The following is a 12,177-nucleotide window of genomic DNA, read 5'->3' on the forward strand; positions in this document are numbered from 1 at the left end:
TCCTGCGTGCGGGGAAGCCTCTCAGAGGGGTCAGCTTCACCCCGGGGTCTGAAGGGTGAGTGGATGTTCTACAGGAAGTGAGTGGGCTCGCCGCTGGGGGATTTGCTGCGTGTTTCTTGTGCAGGCCTGTCCTGTCCCAGACCCTTTGCTTTTGTCCCAGTGGCTCCCAGAGGGCACACGGTGGAGCATTTCACAGAGCAGTGCCTGGTCCAGCTGGATCTGAGCTGGTTTGTAGCTCTGCTCCACTCCCTCCCCCATAGCTGGCAGCTGCATTAAAAAAAAAAAAAAGACTATTCGCAGGGCAGAGGTCAGATGCAGGGAGGGGCTCTGAAGTGTTAGGTGCATGGTGACCCACTGGGACACAGGAGGAAAATTTCTTTTTATATTTTTAAAATCTCATTCTAATCTGTTTGGTTTTTTTAAAAAAAAAATCTCATTCTTTTTGTCTTTCTGAGTGTTTTAAAACACAGGTACCGTTATGATAGTGATAGTAATGTCACTTGTAAGAGTGATAAATGTGTTGGGTACATGCTCAGAATGCTATGCTCATGGGAAGTGTGATAGGAAACCTTTCAGCCCTCTGACCTGCAGCCAGAAAGCATGCCATGATCCAGGCAGGAGAGTGAGAGGCTCTTGGGAAAAGGCATGGAGCTGGGGTGGAGGGAGGGGACCCTGGGGTTGCCTCGGCTTCAGCCCCTGCGGGGGCTCAGTCCTCCCGCCGGCATGCACGCCCAGGGCCCGACCACCCCGTGTGTTGTGTGTCGGTGGCTGGGGGTCTGCAGGGGTATGGAGAAGGCTCTGTTCTCGCATCCTCTGCTCCCCCGTGGAGGAGTTCCATTTGGGCTGGGCTCTGAGGGGCAGCGTTAGGAAGGGGCCAGGTTGAAGTAGGAGAACCCACTCCAGCTGACGGACGGGCCAACGGAAGCCAGGCACTCAGGGCCTCCTCTGGGTCTGCCCCTGCCCGCACCACGGTCCTAGGACTTCTCCAGGTGGGAGGCCTTTGGGAAAGGCTTAAAGCCAGTTTCCTTTAAGAGACAGGATTTTTTTTTTTTCCTGCCATAGGTGGTGATGACCCCCTGGCAGTAGGTCCTTAAAATATTTCTCTTTTGCAAGATGGTTGTCATCGCCTAGATTTTTACACCACACTTTTCTGCCAAGAACTCTACAAGTTCTTTCTTATCTGGCCCCCAAATCAGCTGAGAAAGGAGACTCGGCGTGTTCACCTTATGGTTAGATCTTCACAGGCCTCCCTGGCTCCCCTGGGAGCTCCAGCTGTGATCTGAAACCAGGGGGCCAGCCCCCTCACCCCGCAAGCCTGTGCGCTATGGAAGGCGTGCGTGCCTTTCAGCATTGGCTGCATGGGAAGTCTTTGGCAAGGGATGTGAACACTCCTTGGAACAAAAATGTTTTTAAAATTATTTTCTTTGTTTTTATATCATGTTGTAAAGTTCAAAATGCTTTTCCTATGTGTTGTTTTACGAGAGCCTTGCTACAGCTCAGTGAGATGGGCGTTTTGTCCTGTTTATGAGTGCAGAGGAGAACTGACTCATTTGAAAAGATCCTGATGCTGGGAAAGATTGAAGGCGGGAGGAGAAGGGAACGGCAGAGGATGAGATAGTTGGGTAGCATCACCGACTCAGTGGACATGAGTTTGAGTAAACTCCGGGAGTTGGTGATGGACAGGGAAGCCTGGCGTGTTGCAGTCCATGGGGTCACAAAGAGTCAGATACGACTGAGCGACTGAACTGAACTGAACTGATGAGTGTAAAGGAGAGGCTCAGAGCAGATGATGGCCCAGCCAGGCTTCTGCCCCTGGGACCTGTCTGCTCTCCATCTCACCTCCCAGCCTCTGCAGTTGCTGTAACCAGGCCTCACCAAGCACGCCTGCTAACTGTTTACAGGGAGTGCTCAGCTGGGCCAGTCTGTGAGGCTGCACTTTGTCCTGCAAGACTGGAAGGGTTTAACACTCAGCTCTTCAGGTCAAGTATTTTGAAATGTGAGATCTTTATGTTGTGAGTTGAGCCTTACACAGTACTTTGAAAATGATTTAATCAGGAGTACAGATATCTAGCTTCCCAGGAGGCGCTAGTGGTAAAGAAACCCGCCTGCCAGTGCCAGAGACTTAAGAGACACAGGTTCAATCCCTGGGTGGGGAAGATCCCCTAGAGGAGAGCATGGCAACCCACTCCAGTATTCTTGCCTGGAGAATCCCGTGGACAGAGGAGCCTGGGTGGGCTATGGTCCCTGGGGTCGCAGACTCGGACACGATGGAAGTGACTTAGCAGGCACAGGTATCTAGTGACAGATTTCAGTGACAGTCCAAAACACCCACTGTGTACTCCAGATTCTATGGGAACCAAGCTGAAGCCTGGGCTCTGGGACCAGTCTCAGGACATGGTGTAGAGGAGGTTTTTGTCTCTTTGCCTCCAAAAGATGGAGCGAGGGGAGCCAGGGTGTCAGATCCCCTAAACTGCCCTGACCTTCCCTGGAGCCCCGGCCAGGGCGGCACAAAGGCGCTAACACTGCTTTCTCTCCTCTGTACCTAGACCAGTGTGGTTAACTACATTGACCAGAGACCCGCGGCCGAGAAAAGCGCTCAGTTGTTTTTTGTGGTCTTTGAATGGAAAGATCCTTTCATCCAGAAAGTCCAGGATGTGAGTGTCGCCTAAGGTCTTGACCGTGAGCTTCCTACCTGAGCTGTTTAGGCTCATCCTCGCGGGCCGCCCTCATCTCCTTCCGTAGCGCTGATCTGCCGCTTGTATTTGTGACATGCACGTTCTCTTTCATTTGTGTTTAATCTCGTCTTCAGCGCTGGACCGTCTTCCCTGTGAACACGGGGGCTTCGTCTTTGTTCACCGTTTAAGTGTGCAGCACGGTGCTTAGTCTGGAGTAGCCACTGAGCAGTGGTGATGGGTGACTGGAGTAGAAGGCATGAAGTTAATCGTCTAGTCACCGCTGCTGGAAGCCGTTGTTGTTTGTTTTATTGCTTCTCTGTAGAATAAGAATCTTTTATTTGTCATTAGTCAAAATAGAAAGGTACTCCTCAGGGGACTTCCCTGGCAGTCCAGTGTGGTTAAGACTCCATGCTTCCAATGCAGGGGGCGACGGTTTGATCCCTTGTTGGGGAACTACGATCCCACCTGCCCTGTGGCGTGGGGCCAGAAAGAAAAAAGAAATTAAACTAATCAGAAATTAAAGAGAGCATCAATTAATGTCAGATTCTAGACTCACCGTCTCAGAAGGGGAGGAGTAATGGGACAGCTTTGCCAGAACATTCCTGAGACGCCATCCCCCAGAGCTAGTCCCGTATCTGATAAGCAGTTTTTGTTTTAAAATCATCATAAAGTATCTTCATGCAGTTGTGGGCTGGGGGAAGACATCGCAGAGCTGAGGCTCAAACCCGGAGGGTCTCTCTGACGTGGTGCGTGATCCCACCACGCTGTTAGCTGTGGGCCTGGCTGGGCCATGCACACATTAAGTGTGTGCGGACCCCCTGAATAAAAGACGCTGCATAGAAGAATGAATGCCTTTAGTTCCACAGGGGAAGTGTGTGATCAAGCGCATTCTAACCTGCTGTGCTCAGTGTTTTAAGTCCTATCGCGGGCCACGTAAAGCCGAGCTCAAGGTCCCTTGACTTAAGTCGTCCGTCAGGTCCATAGGCATCCTGAATGGTGGTGGTGGAGTAACCCCTTTCATAGATGAGCCCCAGGTCCCCCTGCTGAACTGGGACTTAGAAGTGCTGTGTGTTGACCAAGCGGGGAACTCAGACGTACAAGCCGTGACCTCGGCCTTGAAGGAGTTTCAGTGGGTCAGAGGACCACCTAAGCCATAAAGGAAGTAATTGCAGACCGCGAGGAACTGCCAGGGCAGACTGTGGGAGAAATCTCTCTGCTCACATTGAGAGGGTTTGGCTTAGTGGTCAGCGGGAGCTGTGAAGGGCCTGGAAGCATCAGTGACTCCGGAAAGCAGCCAGGGCAGGTGAGTCGGGGGGTCCTGGCCTGCAGGCCATCAGTGTTGTTTGGAAGCAAGGTTGCATTGTGAATTAGGCCAGAAATTTAAAACTCAGCACTGATTATCTTATTTGTGCAGAGCTTTTTTGAAAAAAAATTTTTTCTTCTTCTTTCAGGATCACTTTATTATCAAGAGGGGCTAGTATTTTTCTCCTCAAACTGGAGCTGTGAACAAAGTATAGAGTTATGGCAATTTAATAATTTCTTGGCTGCACGAAGTGGCATGCCGAATCTGTTTCCTGACCAGAGATCGAACCCGTGCACCCTGCTGTGGAAGCACGGAGTCCTAACCACTGGACAGCCAGGAAGTCCCAAGTTATGGCAGTCTTAAAAACCGGTTGTTTTTCTCGTTGTGCCAGTAATCTGGGGGGCTCTTTGACAGTAACACTGAGAATCAAAAATGGAAGCCAGCTGAGAAACTTGTGTTTGTTTCCATTTCACAGATAATCACCGCCAATCCTTGGAACACAATTGCTCTTCTCTGTGGGGCCTTCTTGGCATTATTTAAAGCTGCAGAATTTGCCAAACTGAGTGTGAAATGGATGATCAAAATTCGGAGGCGATACCTTAAGAAAAGAGGTCAGCCAACAAACCACGTAAGCTGAAGCTGCCGATGTTCTTCGCAGAAACTGCCCGAGTTGATGGAAGTTTTCATCACTTCCCCTTTGGTAAACCAGGTTGCCAACGATCCAGTCCTCACTTGAAGAAAATGGGCTTTGCCAGGGGCTAGCCTGTCACACTGCAGCTTCTAACCTGGCCCCCCAGCGAGACTGTCTTAGAGCCCAGTGGAACAGATCCAGTGGATGACCTAAACGCTATTTAAGTATTTAAATTATTAATGAACATTTTGTGACATATGACATGAATATGTCAAATGGAAGATGGACTCAGAATCCAGTTTTCTGAAAGTTTGTGGAAGCCGTCTTCCTTCTTCCTTGGTTTGGTGTATAGTTAAGGTCCAACAGGATGATTAAGGTTCTGATCGTAGGTTTTCTCCTTGAGATTTTTTTTAAATCAACAGAAAAGTGTGTGACTTTCTTCTGCCCCACTGGTGACTCTCCGGCGGCGGCGATCACAGTGTGGAACCAACCAGTGTGCTATTCATGAGAAACACAAAACCCCTCTTATCTCTGGTGCCATGTGCGAGTCTCTGACACACTCACTCATGTGTTAAGTATTAAATGAGACTGTTTTTTAAAACTACTGTGGAAACTATAGTAATTAGATCACTTGTGGACTGAGCAGCCACCTACCTACCTGTCTGGCTAGAATACTGACTGATGCATGTATGAGTTTGGCGTGATTAACATGCAGAAGCACTAGGACATGTGTGCAGAGTAGGTCCCTCCTCAGTGATTTGATGATTTCATTAACAGGTGAGTAAAAGTCAGGTTGATACCGAAGGAATCAGTGAGCCAGTGTGCGCATCTGCTCCATCAGTAGGCACTGGTATGCTTTTATCCCGTGACCTCCAAATAAAAGGGGGGGGTGAGCCTGGACTCCCACGGTACATCACAAGCACGTGCAGGGAAGGGCAGGAAGTGGCAGTGAAGCTCTGTGAATAAGCTGTGTTAACTCTTCTGTCCTGCAGCCCACCCATCTGAGAAAGGCACCCTCAGCATGGACCCTCAGAGCTTTCAGCCTAGCCTGAAAGGAGTACCGTCTGGGTATTTTTCACATGGTAGCCACTGACTGATTTAAGGTTTTGGAAATTATTTTGCGGAGTTCTAAACTGTTTACATGACCTTTGCATCCAGAGAGGACTTGGGTAGTATTTCTTCAATTTCATAATTTGGTTTTAGGTAATTCAAAAAACTCCAATGTATGAGGGGGCCAATTTTAATCTCATGTCTAACTTAGCAAGAAACTGTGGTTTTTGGTTGAATTATTAAAAGTGAACTTGTGTAAGGAAATACTCTGTGCTATTTTTCTGTGGCACTGAAGCAGGCATACCAACTTTAACCAAGGTCTTGTAACACTTTTCTGTAAGGCAAATGCAAAGCCTGGCATAGAAGCTTACATTAACAACAGTATTGAAAAACAAGTGTGTGTATTTTTAAAGTATTTCTAAAGTTGACACACCATTTTCATACTAAGTATCTCACAAAATTGGCTCCAATGAACATACTGAAACTGCACTTCCTGTTACTTTAGGAAGTTGAGAGACCTCTTGGATATGCTTTAGAGTGAGTACCTAGGTCGGAAGTGAACGTTTCTAGCTCTTTAACAGCTGTTAACTGCAGCCTGTCAAAACCTGCTCTAGCTGCTCTTAGTAAAGGATATATGCTTAGACCAGCAAAATAAGACATTAAGACCCAGCCTTCTCTTCTAGGGGGGCTGGGTTTGCCTTTTGTGGTGTTCAGCAGTAGGATCCCTTTTCTTCTGCCTGTGCTGCCCCCAGCTGTCAGTAATCCTAGCGGGCCTTGGGTTAGCGTGGAGCACTGGGCAAGAACACTGGGTCTGGATGGTTGTGGTAAGGCTGCCACTTAGAAACAGTGTAAAATATGAGCCAATTCCCGAAAGGAAGTTTCTCCTGGGGCCACAGTGAGTGGAATGAGCTGCCTTCGCAGTGACCTAGGAAGAATGTGCTAGAATTTCTGCTAGTTTTTTATGGTTGTGAAAGAGCAGAAGCAGGTATCAGTAGTTGAAAGCCTGGTAACAGTTTCTGATTCTGCCACAATCTCCCTGCCCCCCATAAAAAACAGTGCCATTACTTACAGATTTTGAGATTTTGCTCCTGGGTCTGTTTTAGTTAACACTGTCTGTGTATGTATACACATTTAAGGTAAGTTAAACCCATCCTGCGAACATAAAGGGACATAAAGGAAGATGGAGAGATATCCTCAAATTTAGAATTTTATGTACAAATTCTGTAAAATAGAAAACTTTGGGAAATGGCTGGAACACTCGTCTCTAGCACACAGTCTTTCTGTTCTTTAACTGGCATACAACCTGCAGTTTGCCTTACAGGTTTTCTGTGTATACATGTATGTACATACATATGAATGAATGGAGGGGGCGGGCTTCTGGATGTCTCAACTCAGTGCTGGAAAAAGCAAAGGTGACGTAAGGCAAAATACAAACATAGACTTTATTAAATGCTGCTCAATCCCCCAATAAAGATCTTTCATTACAAAACAGTTTTCCACACAACTGCAAGTTAAGAGATTGGAATGGTACTCTGATAATAAAATGTGAGAAATACTTGACCAAGTAAAAACATACATGACTTCCTACAGGCCGCCTTTTCAGAACCCTACAGAGGAAGCCTACTGCGTTTCCTTTAAGTAAAGCCAGGCAGTGACAACACGCGCTCTGCACCACCACACCGTGGACTCAAAGCCTCCGTCCCTGTCAGAAGGGGCCGGAGAAGGGCAGGCTGTGAGGCCTGGGAAGGCCCTGCCTTCAGCCTTTGGGAGGAAGAGGAGGAATGAACAGAGAGGCAGGCTGTGTTCACTGTGCTGCCTCCACTAGTCTGTGCTCATCACCCTGGGGAGTTGCAGATGAGGGGGGAGATGCATAAGGACTGATCTGAAATCTGGTTTACTTTCCCAGCTTTTATTTATAATTTGTGCTTTTTAAAGCCTGGAATTAAGTTTTTGCTCAAATTCCAGAGTACAGTAATATATCAAAAGGAAGGCTTAGGGCAAGTAGTTCCCTCCATCATACTTCTGGAAGAGATGAAGGGAAGGATAAGAATTACACCTTAGTTTTAGTTTTAGGAAATAGTCTTTTTCCTAGGATGTAACTAAGGTCTGCAGCGATGTGAAAAGCACATTATCAAAGGGAAAAATATACAGAGCAGACTACTACGCCTATGTGCAACACAACCAAAACCAGGATTCAAGCCATGATTCCTACCAATCCCGTAATTATTTCACTCATCACATTGATGAGAAAGTTCATTCATTTCTGTGAAACTTCAGAAGTGACACAAATCAATGATTAGACAAGGGTTACAATATACTGTGGCCATGATACAGCATAGGGCTATGTTTAGTCCATATATTTTTTCATTTACAGTTGCCAGAAAAAAAATTGGCCTTTTAATTATACTGATGAGGTTTGTTTCATAATTTTTACATATTTCAAAAAAGTACAAAACTGCCTAGCCAACAGAGGTGGCAGGCTTTTTTTTATCCATCATTTGTGTTGCTGAGAATACTGTGCATGTTGTAAGCACTGTTCTGCTTTTCTAGAGCTTTCTTTAGCTTTAGCTCCTCCAATTTTTTCCATAATTCTTCTCGTTCCAATTCCTTCTTTTTCTCCCTTTAAACAAAGCAAGAATTTTGTAGTTAGAAATTTATTTCATAGCTTGAAGAAACATGCTGTTTGGCAGTTTGCTGGAAAACAGACTTGCTGCCTCACATTTCATTTAAACCCCCCCACCTAAAGCATTTGAGAGTCAGGTCTACCTAGGGCACTGCGTTATTTGCCATTACTCTCAGCGTAATTAACCATGTCTGTGCGTCTCCCGCACCAACTGAAATGTATCGCCATCACCACGGCCACTGTAAGTGCTTCATGGCTGACAAACCACTCAACGTGGACTCAGTCACGTAAACCCCATGCAGTGGCTGTAGTCGTCACGATCGCTCTTTTGCCACGAGTCGGTCTGGGGTCGTTTCCTGGTGGACCCACATCCTTGTGCATCCCATCTCTAAGCTACCGACCAGTCTGTGTCTTACTATCTCTTGTCTCTTGCATGTCAGATGGAAACTTTAAAGTGTGAATAATCTCTTAACCCCACAAAACTCAAAACATGTTGCTTCAATTATTAATACTTAATTTCAGTTCTAAAGAGAACATTTTTGAATAATGTGGACACTACTATTCTGAAGGGCTATATAAATGTGTGAAAAACCCACAGGCTTACAGTTCCACAGTTACATATGCTTTAAGGGGACAAAAGTGCTGATTCACGCAGATAGTGAAATACAGGATCAGTCTTAGTTATGTGAAATATGCATTTTTCAATGTAAGTTTCATATGATCCCAGTCATCTCTTCCTTCTTCCTATTGCTTCCAGGGCTCTTAACTGCCTACTTTGTTTTCCTGCCTGAAAGGTGCTATTTAAAATAAATAACGCATTGAGTTAGTTGTTGATGGACTAGGATGACTTTGAAGAAGAGAGATCCTTTCCCTACTTGACACCAGAAAACCAGGACTAAGAACTTAAAATCAAAATAGATCAGTTTTTCCAAACGTAATAGGTGATACAATTATTAGAAATAAATGGGCTCAGGTACACCAGTTATTGTCCACCTTAAGTTTAAATATTGTGCAAGGAACAGTTAAAGAATAAGCTCACTATGGAAGCCCATGTGGACAAAATCAATTCTCATAAATGTAAAAATAAAACTGATTAAAATAGTATTTAAAATTTAATATAAAATGTATTTCACAATGTAGATATTACCAAGACTGATGAAGTCTAAGGCTCACAATGAGATCAGAATTTATGATCCACATTAAAATCATAATCTAACCATTAGGAGTTTACCTGCATATGACTTTAAAGTATTTATTATTGTTGTTGTTATTGTTTAATCTCTGAGTCCAACTCTGCAACGCCCTGGACTGCCAGGCTCCTCTGTTCATATGCACTGGCAGGCGGAATCTTTCCCCTGAGCCACCGGGGAAGCCCATCAAGTGTTTATTATGCTAAGCTGCTTCAGTCGTGTCTGACTCTGTGACCCTATGAACTGTAGTCCACCAGGCTCCTCTGTCCATGGGATTCTCTCCAGGCAAGAATACTGGAGTGGGTTGCCATTTCCTCCTCCAAGGGATCTTCCTGACCCAGGGCTTGAACCTGTGTCTCTTGCGTCTCCTGCATCGGTGGGCAGGTTCTAAACCATAACACCACCTGAGATGTTCAAATTGTAATGGCTGATGTAATTGGCTTTTTAAACATAATTTTAACTTAGAATACCTTATTGGACTGAATCACATTCAAGTAATCTAAAATGTACAGTTAACTTTGTAATTAAAAATGTCAAATACCTTTGTCTTTCAGCTTTGTATGAGCTAGTAAGGTCATCGAAAAGCTTGCCGTTCATCTCCATGAGGGTTTTCAGCACATTGTACACCAGTGCTACAATGGTCCTAAAAGGAAACAAGCCAGTGCTGGGTTACTGATGCTACTAACAGATGGGAAACGTATCACTATCATCTCTGAAATGGGTTTGACACTGACTGACTCAGTCAATCCACTAGTGAGGATAAACTGAAGCTCAAGAAGTTCAGTAATTTGTTGAAGGTCACCCAGCCAGTGGTAGCAGAGATAGTCTATCTGATTCCAAAACTCATGTCCTTCCCACTGTGTCATGCTTGGGTTAAACCCTAGAAATGTTATGGCCAGCTTCCTGTCTGCTCTAGAGTCTGATTTGATGATTTAGTCACCAGGTCGTGTCCGACTCTTGCGACCCCATGGACTGTAGCCTGCTAGGCTCCTCTATCCATGGGATTCTCCAAGCAAGAGTACTGGAGTGGGTTGCCATTTCCTTCTCCAGAGGATCTTCCCAACCAGGGATCGAACGCAGGTCTCCTGCACTGCAGGCAGATTCTTTACCAACTGAGCTATGAGGGAACACAGGGACTACTCTAGAGTCTACTATCACAAATCCTGAATAACAGCATTAAAAGCAGCTGGAAAAGATGCAATTACTATGACTTGTAAGAAGAAAAGCAGACAACAGGATAAGGATGTTACAGAATTTAGAACATACGCAATCTAAACATCACTGACGTGACCCTGAGCACTGACGCTTCTGCCTGGGCTAAGCCAGCTGAGATGTGAGCCTGGATACTGGCAGAATGTCCTATCAGACAGTCCTTAGATTTGCAATTCTAAACAAAAATTAAGACCATGCAGGAGTTCAGAGTTTTTAAGGATAAGCCACCCCATTCTTTTCATTTGGCCCTGCAATAAACCTTTCTCTGCTACAAACAAACAAACATACAGACCCACATATATGTACAACTTCATAAAACTCACTGCACAATAGAACCATGTGATGTTAACCTTGGGAGTTCCAAATCTGTATAGGGTTCCTATGTATGGGTTATGAGATCAAATGACAAAGACGTTAGAAAAACAAAAATGACACAATCAACATAAAAGACACTTACGGATTCCAGTGTTCTTTGGAGATTTTGTACAAACTGCCAAACATAATCGGCAGAATTTTATCAATATTCTCCTCAATCAAACTAAGAATATATTCATTGTTCCAGAAGTACAGTGCCCTTTCTGCAACCTAAAAAAGACATTCAGAAACATCAAAACTAAGAAAAATAATAGTGTAAAATAAAAATGGCTTCACTGAAAACACCATACCTGAAAATGAGAACTGGATACACACTTGGATATCTGCTTAAAAAGGGGCTCTTCAATTTTTTTGAATTGTGTTGGTTCAATGACATCTAAGATTTCTTCAATTTCTCCTAAAAACATCACCTAGGTTAAAAAAATTTTCTTTTAAGAAACATAATATGACAAATTATATGATGTTAATATAGAAAACACAAATGAGAAGGTTAACAGTGGACGAAAAATACCTTGACAGTATATGCAACTTACCATAATGGACAGCTCTTCCACCAAGTTTCTCTAAACCCCACAGAACAGTGCCCGCTTGGTAGGTAGTGGTGGTGATACCCGCAACCCAAGGAAGCACGGTGTATAGCCCTCAGATTGAAACGTTCTAATAAAATGCACTGTTTTTGTTAAACAAAACTCACCTCTTTCTGACTGCATGTTTTTGGCCAAAATTTCAGCAATCCTCTGATCACCTTCAAAAAAGGGAAAAATTTGGCATGAATTAAGCAATGAAGCTGGCTAACCTCAGGAAATTTTAAGTAACTGTGACAATATCAATATTCATTCTGAAGTAGCAGAGTATTATTCAGTACCTCTGCATCTCCCCTCACTCTGCTCAGCTTTATTTAGGCTTTTACCCTTTCAACAGATGCCTGCTGAGCGCCTCTGTACCAGATACCGCTCTAGATCAGGGACACACTGATGGACAAGACCAAGATGGTCCCTGATTTTCATGAAGCAGGAAGACTGACATAGTTAGCAATTAAACTTATAAATAATTTTAAGAGTAGTAAGGGCTACTTCCTACTAAGTATGAGCTAATGACTTGGTGGGGTGAGGAAAGGA

General features: G+C 44.7%; 2 protein-coding genes across 3 annotated transcripts in view; one reads left to right on the forward strand and one right to left on the reverse strand.

Annotated features, from left to right (window-relative positions):
- PACC1 (proton activated chloride channel 1) overlaps positions 1–5,867 on the forward strand; it is a 32,876-nt gene extending 27,009 nt beyond the window's left edge. The window contains exons 7-9 of one of the 2 annotated variants that reach the window (XR_008200727.1): positions 2,547–2,654; positions 4,454–5,386; positions 5,602–5,867. Coding sequence is in view for 1 of the 2 variants with exons in the window: in XM_052653640.1 (XP_052509600.1) it covers positions 2,547–2,654; positions 4,454–4,615 (270 nt within the window). In the remaining variant the exon portion in view is untranslated. Of the gene's footprint in view, positions 1–2,546; positions 2,655–4,453 lie in introns of both variants that reach the window. The other variant, XM_052653640.1, reaches the window with a different exon arrangement.
- Positions 5,868–7,084: 1,217 nt separating this feature from the next.
- The window catches only part of PPP2R5A (protein phosphatase 2 regulatory subunit B'alpha), a 69,039-nt gene continuing 63,946 nt past the window's right edge, over positions 7,085–12,177 (reverse strand). Inside the window, exons 9-13 of the mRNA XM_052653409.1 lie at positions 11,754–11,804; positions 11,350–11,469; positions 11,142–11,269; positions 10,014–10,115; positions 7,085–8,279 (exon numbers count right to left, since the gene is read on the reverse strand). Coding sequence (XP_052509369.1) covers positions 8,147–8,279; positions 10,014–10,115; positions 11,142–11,269; positions 11,350–11,469; positions 11,754–11,804 — 534 coding nt within the window. The 3' untranslated portion in view covers positions 7,085–8,146. The remainder of the gene's footprint in view (positions 8,280–10,013; positions 10,116–11,141; positions 11,270–11,349; positions 11,470–11,753; positions 11,805–12,177) is intronic.

The sequence above is a fragment of the Budorcas taxicolor genome, chromosome 16, assembly GCF_023091745.1.
Source record: "Budorcas taxicolor isolate Tak-1 chromosome 16, Takin1.1, whole genome shotgun sequence".
NCBI lineage: Eukaryota > Metazoa > Chordata > Mammalia > Artiodactyla > Bovidae > Budorcas > Budorcas taxicolor.